We start from the raw sequence: 15,125 nt of genomic DNA on the forward strand, positions 1-15,125 counted from the left end.
CAACACACTAACAAATAACAGAGAGTTTTTGCTAAGATTAAGCACTACTTTAACATCTTGTTCTTTTTAGAAGCTCTTTCAGTTCCTTGAGATGATCACATTTTTCACTGGTTTTGAGTTTGGGATTAAAAAAGCTCTGATATCTGTATCACTGATCCATGCTGTGGATTTAATTAAAAGTGTAAATAAACATGAAACAAGAGCACTATTATTCCCGAGATAGTAAACACAGCAGGTTAAACTGTTTATGATGCAGCTGCTGTAAAACATTAATGGCACAACTTTAAAATAAAAAAACCAAGGTGATGATGTCTCATTTCATTAAATGCCTGCTGCTTTGATTCCTCTGTCCTTGTGTTTCTTCCTTGTCTCCTATACTTGCATCTCTGGTGGGAGAAACTATGATATGTGGAGAGAAGTTGATTTGTGGAGAATGTGAAACATGGTAGTAAAAAAGGGTTTGAATGCATCTCTGCATTGAACATGAATTGTAGAGCTCAGCTCTCGTAGAGGTTTGTGTTTGTTTGCTGAGTGTGTGTGTGACCTGAAACACTTCCAATAAAGCAGATAAAATGTTAAACAGTAAACTGCAGCTGATAATTGAATAAAGACACTGAGCAAACTGATTGAGTGAAACAGATTTTTATTCAGGTTTCATGGAAAAGTGAGAAGATTTAATGTGGAAACAGCTAAGGAATAAAACATGCCAGCTTTACTTAACAGACTTCATTCTATGTACTTTTTTGAATATTTTAGCATCAATAAAGGAATGCTAACATTTCAGTCTAACTTTAAGCTCCATCCATATTTGTAGGGATTTGTTCGTCATTCATGACTGTTTTCCTGGATTTTACTGAGTTTCCATGGTCTCTGGTTGCCACATCACTGCTAGTCTCTTCATGTGTGGATTCGTCTTCACACTTGATCTTCTGACAGTTCCAGGAGAGTCAGATAGGGACAACAGGTGTATCTGAACAGCATGATTCAGTAGCTGTACAAAAGTGTCTTTTTTATTGGATTTTTTCAATTGCAATACAGCAAAGCAAAGAGGGAGCAGGCTTTATGTTTGGCAGCCATGAGAATAGAAAGGTGATTATTACCATCAACAGGTTCCAAACAGACTCACATCTCACAGATTACTGACAACCTGACAGACTGGGCACAGGATGTGAGACTGGGCAGTCCTCTGTCTAGGACTTCTCTATTCCTGTTCAACGTCAGGACAACTCTGGGTTAATGTCATATTCTGATGATTCTGCAGTGACTGGGTGTATGACTCATGGGAGGAGTACGGAGAACTATTTGACAATTTTGTGGAGTCATCTCAAGGGAATTAGCCTGGATTTCAACCCAGGACCATTCTGTTGTACTAACCACTGCACCATCATGCTGCCTGTATTATTATTATTGTTGTTTTCATATTTCTTTCTTTATTTTATACTGATTTAACAGAAGCGTTTCCCAAATATGGGGTAGATAAAGTATCTACAATCTTATGTTAAAAGCTGATTAGAGATGTTTATGCTCATGTGATAAAGGTTGTTCTCCAGGAAAATGATTCCTGGGAAATCAAGTGTCTCTAAGCCCCTGTCCAGGTACAGAAGACAGGTTTCTACTCTCCATTTAATTAAATCTATTTTCTAATTTGGTAATGAAATGAACATCAAATGTCTTACAAAAGAAATACATTTTTTATTGATGTTTAATCATCTAAATGAAGAGTGCAGAACTTCTGGTCTACACTGCTGTCTGGGCCAGATTTGAAGACATAGTTATATGCTGCTCTTCCAGCTGATGTTACTTTGCTGTAATAATATTGCAGCACTGTCTGGACTCCTTTACTCTGGCTGGCTTTTATCTTCATTAGTTTCTCAACCTTTTCTTTGTCTCCTTTCTCCATCATCTTCTCAATCAGGATGTCCAGATGGACATTGGTGGACAATGAATCAACATTCAGGGCGATCTTCTCCAGCTTGAGAACAAGCTGGTAAGACTCATTCACCAGAGTATTCTTCTCCTCATCGAGCTTTTCTTTCTCCTTTTCAAGAGATGACAAAAGGGTCTTTTTCTCCTCTTGGTTTACTTCATATGTTCTCTTCAAGATTTCCATGGTCTTTTTCACTTTCCTTGTCTTGTTCACATATCTCCAGGTGTCTTTCACATGTTTTTCTGCAGGACACTTCTTGGTACAAACAATGCAGTTGCCAACTTGAATAACCTCACACATTCCAGGAGTCTTGGCAATTGTACATGGATAGTGACAGGTCTCCTCACAGACAGTACAAGTGACAGCTCCTTTCAAAAAACTAAGCCATCTCTTTCCACCTGGGACAGTTTCTTTATCTTTGTAAACTTCATCAGTTTCCACGGTGAAGTTTTCATCATTCTTCAAGCCTTTTTCATAGAGCTTCACATCTTCCTCGGTCTTTTTAATCTCACTGATCTTCAAATCAATCTTCTCAATTCTGTCTTGCAAGTTTTGAAAGCAGGCCGTCAGTTTGATGCGTGTGTTCAAAACATCCACAGTTGTGTCCAGCTGTTGAGGTTCAAGTTCTGCTATGAAACACATCAACTGCTTGATTCCTTTTTGTGTGACATCATAGGAATGCTCAAGTTCCTCTAGCTCATCCTCTGCTCGTGCTTCATCCTGGCAGTTATCAAACAGGAAGTGAGCAGGCTCATTCTTTTCGTTTGTGGCACATTTAATGTTTGCTACTTCAAGAGCTTTGAGAGCATTTTTAGGTCGTCTTCCATCTGAGTGTGTGATGAGAGCTACAATGTTTTTCTCCACATCTTTTCCAAACAGAGACATCACTGAATTAAATATGTAGATCAGTCGCTCACTCAGTCGATTATCTGTCGCTTTCATCACCAGACCCACTGCATGAACTTCATGAACTCCATCGTCCAATCGAAACAAGTCCAATAATTGTTGACTGACGATTGCATCATGTTCAATCCCTCTGGTGTCTCCAAATCCAGGAGTATCGATGATGGTCAGAGAGTAGGGCAGAGTTTCATCTTCAAAGCCAAAAATCTCGTACACGACCACATCTGATGTCTGACTTTCTGTCTGGTTTTCATTTTTCTCCCCCTCTACGATCTGAAACCAGACTCCATCCTCCCACTTCACTCCCATGGTGTAGTTGACCAAAGCATTGATCAGAGTAGATTTTCCTGCTCCTGTTTCACCCACAAGTAAGATGGTTTTATTTGTCTTTTTTTGATTTTTTTCACCAACAGTCATTTTTGTCAGCGTTCCAAACTCCTCTTTCTTTGGTTTCAGATGGTAGAGAGCAGGAGATCCTGAAGAGATCAAAGTACTTCTGGAGATGACAGCCTTGAATTTAGATGAGTTGTTCCTGTTGAAAAAATTAAACACAGCTCAACACGTGTTTAAAACTTTATGTGGTGGCTTTTATCCATTGCAAATCCAATACATCGCTGGGGACAGTTAAGAAAGATTTTAAACCTATCTTTGTACAAACCTATGATCCTTCCCTCCATGCAGCCATCTACTCATTTATAAACACAGACCTAAAAATAATTACTAAGTCTAAGCCACCAGAATAAAAACATTAATCCAAGCGGACCAAACAACAAACATTACTAGACAGCAGATATTAGCGGCTGTTAGTATCCTATATCAACATACTGAAAACACAATAGTTTCAAAGAGTGACAATGATTCCACCCAAAAGCTAAAGTCAGTATAGCCTCAGGATGAAGCTCAGGTTTAGGTTAGTGTATTTGTTCCAGTAGATAAATTTGGTCTGAAACAAGTGAAGTACACTTCACAACCTCCATCCATCCAGCGCCCACCGCTTATCCTTTTCAGGGTCGCAGGGGGGCACTGGAGCCTATCCCAGCTATCATAGGGGGAGAGGCGGGGTATGAGTAAGAGAAGGTCTTGATATTTATACAAACACAGACAAAAAATGTTTTTATTTCAAATAAAAGTTTCTCTTTTTCTGCTAATGTGTCCCATCAACTCTATTACTTTGTAAACGTGTTACGTGTAATTTGTGTCTCATAAATCTTTTACATATTTTCACATTAGTTATCTATAATTGAAAAGCAATTAATTCAAAATTCTTTTTTTAAGTGGTTCTTTCTCCCCGCTTTTGCCAAGTGCCACTCAGAGATTTCTGCTCTCTCTAGCTCTGAGGATTATAATCTTCAGTCTCCTGAGCTTCCCCCAGAAGGTCTATGTGTAAGTTATGCATTATCTAAATATGAGCAAGTTTTCTAGGGAATACCTCAACATTGGTTGATCAGAAAATACAAAACCCAGATTGGACTCATGTGCTTTTTGGATTTACCCCAGGCTGGCGTATTTATCCGCAGCACCTTAAAGGCCCGTCTATGAAAATGTTGTTTGACCTTAAATCGGTTCGTGGCGCAAAAAAGGATGGGAATACTGACCTAAATGATTAAGTTAATGGGGCAGGGATATACATATTATATTTTTATGGGTTCACACTAAAGTTATTGCCTGTAAAATGACAAATTTAACCTTGACCTTATATGTACGACTGAGTATTGTCACTGAGTTCAAGTGTTATTGTCATATACAGATAAACAGTGTAGCCACATTTACCCATAATGAAATTCTTTGGCTCGTGCTCCTCAGCTTTACATGAGCATATAGAAAATGTCCAGTTATACTTAAGAAGAAAATAACAAAAAAATAACAATAATAATAATAAAGAAAAACAAACAAACAAAATACTAAACTATTCAACAAATGATTCGAACCTGATTAACCTTTTAAATTAAGAATATTTCATTGCAAATTATTTGACTATTTCTCTGCAATTACAAACTCTGTGTAAACGATCTATGTGTTAAAAACAAAGCTGGCACTTAAGGGACTTCATCAGAGGTGTAAGCATCACAGCAGATACCTTTGTGTCAAAGTGACTGATGGTCAAACGCAGAAAAATATGAAGGAGATTTTCATGGCCTGGTCTTTTATAGCAGATAATCATCTTAAAAATATTCTGCAGTAGATCAAAAACGGAAGCTATCCGGTAGATACTGAACAGCAGAAATTAGGCTTTCCTGTTGGAAGTCATGTTTGAAAAAAAAAAAAAAGCAGTCGACAGCACTGTACACAACAGTAGACTGATGCGTAATAAGCAAGCAAATAATGCAGAAAACAGAGATTTGAGATGGGAAAATGGTCTAGAAGTACACTAAGAGAGAGAAAGAGTTGTGCAGGAAGTGTGCAAAGTTAGAGCAATCCATTTACCTGCTTTTTAATTGTTTGCTGTTTTAGCTGTTTGGTGGTAAAACAACATTTATATTTAAAAATCGATTTCAAAATTTAATGACTCGATATTACATTCAAATTAAATTTGATTTTAATCAGGAAATCAGTTTTTTTAAACCCACCCCTAACTGTATGTGATCGCTATCTGAAAACCTAAATTCTGACTATTACTTCAGGAGGAATAGCAATTTTTATGAATTCTGGACACCAGATACCTCACCTTGGCATAAGCTCATAGGTGAGGCTAAAATGCAAATACATTTACCAAGATAAAAATCAATATTGTAAGGATAAGCTCACTCAATTGTACAGTTTTACGATCAGTTTTGATGATAATGCGCATGATGATATATTAAAGCATGAAGATAACTGTATCTCTTAACTGTACTTATTGTACTTACGTTGCCATGTTGATGACAGAGATCCACACAGTGAGGTGTCAGGAAAATCTTGCTCTGGAGTAAAACAAAAAAAAAATTAATCCCATCTATTTCTAAAGAATTACATTTGGTAGATCTTTCTGTTCACACCGATCTGATGATTAGGAGAATAATTACAATCAGGATCTTCATTTTCAATTAGTTAAATGTTCTCTTTCTGTAATCTGTAATTTTATCTTGATCCCCTGATTCCAGCATTTCAAGTGATCTTACCTGTATTGTATCAGGAAGCTCTGTGATGCTGAGGAGGCAGAGAAGGGAGCGTTGCACAATTTTATACCCTCAGAGGAGGGACGATGAGACCATGCAATCACATGACTTTTTGGAAATCATAGAATTAACAGACGGGAATTTGAGCAGCAATGTTGCCCCACCCCCCTACTCATAACAAAACTGAAAGTGTTTCCACCTTGCATGTGTGTTTTTGTGTGTGTTGCAAATCAGTCTAAAGTCTGTCACAGCTTTGAAATGAAATGGGCAGCTTTGACAAAAAAATGACAAAAACGTTGCTCTGTGGGAGCCCAGGAACAGAACTCACTTCTTACTGGGGTTATCACACACACACAGACACACACACACAGTGACATGAGACAGAGCAACAAAACGGAGATAAAAACAGAATGTGCACAGGATCATGAAGGGACTATCCCAGACTGAATACTGGAGTTGTACCTAATCCTCACTCATCTGTTCCCCACTCATTTCCAGAATGGCATCAAGCTGTTTGCTTCACTCTGTTAACTTAAATACACACTGTTAGATTATAATATTATTTTATGCCATGCTATACCCCTAACTAAAGATTGTGAATTATTCTGTAGTTCTAGTTTGCATTATTCTCCTGAATTAGAATAAGCTGATAACTATTGCATTAGTTAAACTGATTTGCATTAAATTAGACTGCTGATTTATTGTGAATGAATGATATTGTTTATGATGCATTATACTGCTGAGTTATAAGAAATACTGTTTGCAGAAAGTCATCGCCTTATTTGTCTGATTAGAAGAGAACAGAATATGCAGGAGTTTTCTGCCCCATCTCAGCAGGAGCAGATAAACAGGGAGCCAAGGTCGTAGCTTAGGCGCTATGTGAGAGAAAGCATGTGAATGTTTAGGCTTTTATGATAAGGTGGAGGCACCAGAGGCTATAAGAGTTTGATCAATGCTCCACCATTTAGAGATCAGATGCTGTCTGCATCAGTGTCCATCTCCCACGTGTGTGATCATTAAAATCATCGTTTGACTCAACCCGGCCGGACCAGTGTTGTTATTGTGGTTTTTTCTCTTGTATCCATCCCCAATATTTTGAACTCGTAACAACACACAGACACACACACACACACACAGCCCTGGACTTTTTGTTTCATTATGACAACTGTTAAACCGAATGGTAAACAGAGGGGGTAAAGCCTAGAAACCAGAGTTCCTTACTACCTCGCAAATCAAATCAAACCATTTTTTTTGTCACATCACATGTGCAGGTACACTGGTACAGCACATGTGAGTTAAATTCTTGTGTGCGAGCTTCACAAGCAACAGCAAATACAATAACATAGGAACAAAGCAAAATACAAGAATGGGAATCTGAGATTTATAAGAAGAAATATATGTACAAATATAAGAATGTATGCGCATTACTGAATATGTATACCAAATATGTGTATATACATTTGTGTGTGTGTGTGTGTGTGTGTGTGTGTACATATATATAAAATAAAATAAAATATACAGAGGTTAGCAGTTCGATGTTGTCCAAAACAGTGGCATTACTGTACAGTGTGGAGTGCATAATGTTAAAGTTCCAGTAGTGAAGCTGAGGTGTCTATGAAGTGTTCAGCAGTCTGATGGCCTGATGGAAAAAGCTGTCTCTCAGTCTGCTGGTACGGGACCGGATGCTGCAGAACCTCCTTCCTGATGGAAGTAGTCTGAACAGTTTATGGCTGGGGTGACTGGAGTCCTTGATGATCCTCCCCGCTTTCCTCAGGCACCGCTTCCTGTAGATGTCTTGGAGGGAGGGAAGCTCACCTCCAATTATCCGTTCAGAGCACCGCACTACTCGCTGGAGAGCTTTGCAGTTGTAGGCGGTGCTGTTGCCGTACCAGGTGGTGATGCATCCAGTGAGGATGCTCTCAATGGCACAGTGATAGAAGGTCCTGAGGATGCGGGGGCTCATGCCGAATCTTTTCAGTCTCCTGAGAAAGAAGAGGCGCTGCTGGGCCTTCTTCACTGTTTTGTTTGTGTGTACTGACCACGTAAGATCCTCAGACAGATGTACACCAAGGAACCGGAAGCTGCTCACTCTCTCCACAGCAGCGCCGTTGATGGTGATGGGGGTGTGTACTTCTTTGCACCTCCGGAAGTCCACTATCAACTCCTTTGTCTTTGCGACGTTGAGGGTGAGATGGTTGTCTTGACACCAGTGGGTCAGGGCGCTGACCTCCTCCCTGTAAGCCGTCTCATCACCGTTGGTGATAAGACCCACCACTGTAGTGTCGTCTGCAAACTTCACAATGATGTTGGAGCTGTTAGTGGCTGTGCAGTCGTAGGTGTAGAGTGAGTACAGGAGAGGGCTCAGTACACACCCCTGTGGAGCACCAGTGTTCAGTGTGACGGGGGATGAGGTGATGCTGCCCAGTCTGACCACCTGGCGTCTGTCAGACAGGAAGCTAAGGATCCAGCTGCAGAGGGAGCTGCTCAGTCCTAGATCCTGCAGTTTACCTGCTCAATCGTGTCTACACCCATCTGGACCAGCCGGCGAGCACTGTGAGGGTCATGTTTTTTGACTTTTCCAGTGCTTTCAACACCATCAGGCCGACCCTCCTGGGTGATAAGTTAGCAGCGATGCAGGTGGATGCTTCTCTGGTGTCCTGGATTGTTGATTACCTGACAGGAAGACCACAATATGTACGTCTCCCACAGTGTGTGTCTGACAAGGTGATTAGCAACACAGGGGCACCACAGGGGACTGTCCTCTCCCCCTTCCTCTTCACCCTCTACACCACAGACTTCAGCCACTGCACAGAGACCTGCCATCTTCAGAAGTTTTCTGATGACTCTGCGGTGGTTGAATGCATCAGCAGGGATGATGAGACAGAGTACCGGGCTGTGGTCGACTCCTTTGTCTCGTGGTGTGAGCAGAATCATCTGCAGCTCAACGTGGCAAAGACCAAGGAACTGATCGTGGACTTCAGGAAGACCAGGAAACACTTGACCCCTGTTTCAATCCAGGGGGTCAGTGTTGACATTGTGGAGGACTATAAATACCTTGGAGTACACATTGACAATAAACTGGACTGGGCTAAAAACACCACAGCACTTTACAGGAAGGGCCAGAGTCGTCTCTATTTTTTGAGGCGACTGAGGTCCTTCAACATCTGCCAGAAAATGCTGAGGATTTTCTATGAGTCTGTGGTGGCCAGTGCGATCCTCTATGCTGTTGCATGCTGGGGGAGCAGGCTGAGGGTCGCAGATGCCAACAGACTTAATAAACTGATCCGTAAGGCCAGCAATGTTGTGGGGATGGAGCTGGACTCCCTCAAGGTGGTGTCGGAGAGGCGGATGCTGTCCAAGATAAAGACAATGTTGGATAACACCTCCCACCCACTCCATGACATGCTGGTCAGTCACAGGAGCTCGTTCAGTGAGAGACTGAAATTACCCATGATGCACCACTGAACGACACAGGAAATCATTCCTGCCTGTGGCCATCTCCCTGTACAACGCATCCACTTAACACACTGTTTGCTGCTACAGCTACACATGTTTCTTTTCCAACTATTTATTTATGAGTGACTTATGTATGTATGTATGTATATATATGTATATATTGTACTATTCTTAGTTAGCGTATTGTCTGTCTTGTCTTAATGTTGGTTTAAAATGGAGCACTGTAACAAAAAATAATTTCCCCCAGGGATCAATAAAGTATTCTGATTCTGATTCTGATTCCTGTCCAGCTTCGAGGGAACGATGGTATTGAATGCTGAGCTGTAATCTACAAACAGCATCCTCACATACGTGTCTCTCTTCTCCAGGTGTGACAGGGCAGTGTGTAGTGTCAGGGCTATGGCATCATCAGTGGACCTGTTGTGGCGGTATGCAAACTGTAGAGGGTCCAGTGAGTCGGGTAGTGCAGAGCGGATGAAGTCCCTGACCAGCTTCTCGAAGCATTTGCTCACGATGGGGGTCAGGGCTACAGGTCGCCAGTCGTTCAATGAGGAGATGGTGGAGGATTTGGGTACAGGGACGATGGTGGCCATTTTGAAGCAGGCTGGGACTACAGACAGAGAGAGGGAAAGGTGGAAGATGTGCGTGAACACTCCAGCCAGCTGAGCCGCGCATGACTTGAGGACGCGGCCGGGAATCCCGTCCGGACCAGCAGCTTTGCGTCCGTTCACCTTCCTGAAGCACCTCCGCACATCCTCCTCAGACACAGTGTGCGCACTGACGTCATCCGCGGTGCGCCCACTGTCCGGTCTCATGGTGTTCGCTGTGTCGAATCTAGCGTAGAATACGTTTAGATCCTCACACAGAGAGGCCGTGGTCTGCGGTGTGCTGGTTTTCCCTCTAAAGTCTGTGATCGTGTTTAGTCCCTGCCACATTCTCCGAGGGTTGTCAACCTGTTGCTCCACCCTGTCCCTGTACTCACGTTTGGCTGCTTTGATCGTCTTCCGGAGTTGGTAATGTGCGTGTTTGTAGTCCGATGTGTTCGCGGAGGTAAAAGCGGTGTTCCGTGCCGCCAGTGCCGCGCGAACATCTCCGTTAATCCACAGTTTTTGGTTTGGGTAGGATTTTACTATTCTGGATGGGACGACATCTTCCACGCATTTTGAATATTGAATGTTGAATATTGATTCAATCAATATTCAATATATTTCCTGATAAATCAGCAGACTGAGTCTGTGTACTCCTCAATGTCGTCAGCAGCCATGCGAAACATTTCCCAGTCCGCGTGATCTCTCTGCTCTTTGTCCCTGCTCAGCATCACAAAGGATCCTGACACATTATAGCTAAGATCACTTCAAATGTGGGGATCAGGAGATCAAACTGAATTTAGTGGTGAAAAATAATTGCTAAATTATTGTGAACCTGGTAGAGGACCCAAGCTTGAAAGATAAAGACCCCCTGCGGGGGCGACAGGGGAATTCTTTATAAATACATACAAACTTCACTGGTATGTTTGGACACACCTTGTCGTTAAATAGTTTTTCTTCATTTATAATGACTGTTTACACTGTAGGTTCTCACAGAAGACATCAAAACTATGAATGAACAGTGAACAGTAAAGTGTGAAATAACTCAAAACATGTTTTATATTTTTGGTTCTTCCAAACAGCCACCCTTTGCTTTGATTACTGTTTTGCACACTCTTGGCATTCTCTCCATGAGCTTCATGAGGTAGAAATGGTTTTCCAACAGTCTTGAAGGAGTTCCCAGAGATGCTGAGCACTTGTTGGCCCTTTGGCCTTCATCCTGCCGTGCATCTCATTCCAAACCATCTCAACTGGGTTTAGGTCAGGTGACTGTGGAGGCCAGGCCATCTGGTGCAACACTCCATCATTCTCTTTCTCAAATCGCCCTTGTGTTTGGGGTCATCGTTCTTTAGAAAAATAAATGATGGTCTAAACTAAATTCAAACCAGATTGGATGGCCTGTCAGATGCAGGATGCTGTGGAAGCCATGCTGGTTCAGTGGGCCTTAAATTTTGAGTAAATCCCCAACAGTGTCACCAGCAAAGCCCCCCCCCCAACACCATCACAGCTCCTTCTGCATGCTTCACTGTGGGATAGAGACTATCCATCCCCCTTTACTGTGTGCATAAAGACACACACACACACACACACACACACACACACACACACACACACACACACACACACGCACACACACACACACACACACGCGCACACGCACACACGCACGCACACACGCACACACACGCACACACACACGCACACACGCACACACACACACACGCGCGCGCGCGCGCACACGCGCACACGCACACGCACACGCACACACACACGCACACACGCACACACACACACACACACACACACGCACACACGCACACACACACACGCACGCACACACACACACCCCCACACACACACACTTTTTGTTTCATTATGGCAGCTGTTAAGCTGCATCCGAATGGGAGGGGGTGAAGCTGGTCAGAGTTCCTGTTCAGTCTCTGATTTCAAATAAATCACGTGATGCTTATTCCCTTTCTTACCACCTCTCTGCTCTGTCTCCCTGCTCAGCATCACAAAGGACCCTGGCACATTACAGCTAAGATCACTTCAAATGTGGGGATCAGGAGATCAAACTGAATTTAGTGGTGAAAAATAATTGATTGTTGATAATAATAATAATAATAATAATAATAATAATAATAATAATAATAATAATAATAATTGATAGTTTCCAATCCAGTTCTGACAGACAGGAATAAAAACAACATCATTAAGATCAGATCATGGAGCTGTTTGCTGCCTTGTTTCTATCTTCAGATTACAAGACTTTACTACAATAAAGATGCTGACATGTATCTGTAGGAACAACATCATTGAATCTATAACAACTGGAGCCAAACCAGTGGCTCTGCTGGGATCACTGGTGAGCCAACACTTCCTTGATGTGTTGGCGATGATGCAGTTCTACACTGCAATCATCGAGTCCATCCTCACCTCCTCCATCACCGTGTGGTACGCTGGAGCCACTATCAGGGACAAACAGAGACTGCAGCGTGTTGTGCGCTCTGCTGAGAAGGTGATTGGCTGCAGACTCCCATCTTTGCAGGACCTGTACACCTCCAGGACACTGCGGCGTGCAGCTCGGATCTCAGCTGACCCTTCTCACCCTGGACACAGTCTGTTTGACCTGCTCCCCTCAGGCAGGAGGCTCCGGTCCATTCGCACCAGAACCTCTCGCCATAAGAACAGTTTCTTCCCCTCTGCTGTTGGACACATGAACAATAACCATATGACTGTTCCCACCACTAACACATGACCCTACGCTGTGTTCACTGCATCATTCCATGTTTGGCCCTGATCACCACCTGCACTCATGTATATATCTTTCTACGTAGCACTTTTAATTCTTATTCCTACTTTTATTTTTTCATGTCTATTTAAGCGCAACTTATGACAGTATGTTTGCACTGAAGCACCGCAGCAATTTCCTGATGTTGTAAACCTGCTCAACATTTGGCAATAAACCCCACTCTGATTCTGATTCTGATTCTGATTTCTGATTTCTGATTGTTGATGCAGATTTCAGGGCTTCCTTTTGCTCCTCCGTTATAACTGTTCTCTCTTCTCAACACATGATGACACAAAGGAATCAGCAGTGACAAAGATGATGCTGAAGAGAAGCACACACTTCACACATATAACAGACCAGTGCAGTTACACACACCTCTGCTCGACATCAGGCCTCAAACAAAGACACAAAACACTAACTTGACTCTAAACAGAAGAAACGAGCAGCTGTTTCTGTTCTGTGCTTATTTATATTTGACACACATGCTTCTCTTTGTGCAAACACACATCGCACTATAAGGGTAACCTAGCACACAATGATTGGACAGCACAGTGATGATGCTGGGAGATCCTATACGAAGCAACACAGAAACACTGAGAACATTAAACATTGATTATATTAAGATCAGCAGCCGACCCAGTCTAGATAAAGGCGAGCTGCTGCACCACAAACAGGTTTCAGTGTTTCCATGTGTGTGTGTGATGTCTTTACTTATACTGGTCAATAGACTTTAGTCAACACATGATTGAAAGGTGTTACACATGAAATAAAAACAGTGTTTGTTCCTCTGAAGCAGCTGCATTATAACCAATCTGCTCCTTTGTGGCCGTTTAAAACAGCCTTGTTGTTATATTTGTTGCAGCTTCTGCTCCTCTTGGACAGACGACTCTTGAGAAGACATTTTTGAATTTCAACTTTTAACTGGATAAATATCGGATATATAAACGTCTGCAACAAACTGATTCCAGCTTCTACCTCATGATAGGAATGTTTTTGTGGCTCAAGATGACCTGATATCTTTCATGATGGACACATTTGACACATGTTCACATATTATAAACCAACAAGTTATTCATAGCAGTTTAAATACAGGGAGTCACTTTTGGGCCCAGCAGATAAAACAGAGCCAATATTTCCTTCTTTATTTAAGTGACGTGTGTCACAGATGTGACCTAGTAAAGTGTAGCTGAACATTAGTAACGTTATTAACACTCTCATGGCGCGCTTTAAAGTTAGCGTCAGCTAAAGTAATATACTAGCAAACAACTATTTCCAGGTTCAATTTCCATCATACAGATGATGCTCGTGGCAAAAGAGTCATATTCAGAAGCCTTTTCATTATGAAGTCTGTTTCTGTTCATCAGGAAATCATATTCAAACTGATTAAATAGATATTTTTCAGTAGTTAGCTGCTATGCGCCCATCTCCGTGTGAAGTCAACTGTAGTCTGTCTGTACTGGATCTGGATTCATCGTTGTCCCTCCAACAGCGACACAGTGATCCGGCTCGCCAATTGGTGATAATGACCCAATGAGCCTGCTAGCAGGTGCAATCTGAGCCACAGTTATGGGGCTAATAACTGCTAATAACGCCCATTGATGGACTGTGCACACAAACAGTAACACAAAGACTCAATCAAGAACTGATTAATTAGAACATGGAAAACAATGAAATACACATTTTTTATCATGTCTGTACTTTGACAAAAACTCAGCTTTGATATTTGTGTCACTAGCAGGGACCACTCCCTTGGTAACGATAAGCGATGAGGGATGAGGAAGTGTGATTAGTGCTGCGGTTTGGGGAAGGCCTTGAAGGGGACTGGCGACCGCTCTTGGGCCAGGCAGAACCCCCAAAGACAGGACTGGGCATAATGGAGGTTTTGGAGAATGTTGTGAATGTATACCAGGTAGACTTGTGATGACCATCAACCCAGGAGCTTGATTAAGTGGTCAGGGATTCCTTTGTGGGAGGCAGAAGTCGCAACGCCGGTGAGGAAGGGAGGCCAGGGAAGTGATTTGGAGGAATCCCGGAAGACAAGGGGGCTTGGCGAAAGTGTGAGAGGAGCCATGTCCTGATTGGGGCGTGGCCAGATTCGGTGATGAACAGATGATCTGAAGGTAAGGTGTGCTGAGATTCCTGCTTCTATCGTGGTTAAAGCTGATGAATCCTGTGGACATCAAACACTGATGGTGTTATTGGAGCTGAGTGAAGTTTGATGGCTTTATTATCCAGGCTGTGACACATGGCAGCTGTCAGAGCAGAACACAGGAAGTCAGCAGGTGTGTTTCAATGCAGCCTCTGCTTCCTGTGAAGGTCCATGACATCACAAAGCGAGGCCACGTAAGGCCGTCAACTCCAGTCTC

General features: G+C 42.4%; 1 protein-coding gene across 1 annotated transcript; it reads right to left on the reverse strand.

Annotated features, from left to right (window-relative positions):
* Positions 1-1,702: 1,702 nt before the first annotated feature.
* On the reverse strand, positions 1,703-5,953 carry LOC113018361 (septin-1-like). The gene is made up of 3 exons (XM_026161425.1): positions 5,929-5,953; positions 5,677-5,730; positions 1,703-3,362 (listed from the first exon to the last, which is right to left on the reverse strand). The coding sequence occupies exons 2-3, from the start codon at positions 5,682-5,684 to the stop codon at positions 1,703-1,705; spliced, it is 1,668 nt and encodes a 555-aa protein (XP_026017210.1). The 5' UTR covers positions 5,685-5,730; positions 5,929-5,953.
* Positions 5,954-15,125: the final 9,172 nt, after the last annotated feature.

Source organism: Astatotilapia calliptera, unplaced genomic scaffold (assembly GCF_900246225.1).
Source record: "Astatotilapia calliptera unplaced genomic scaffold, fAstCal1.2 U_scaffold_7, whole genome shotgun sequence".
Taxonomy (NCBI): Eukaryota; Metazoa; Chordata; class Actinopteri; order Cichliformes; family Cichlidae; genus Astatotilapia; species Astatotilapia calliptera.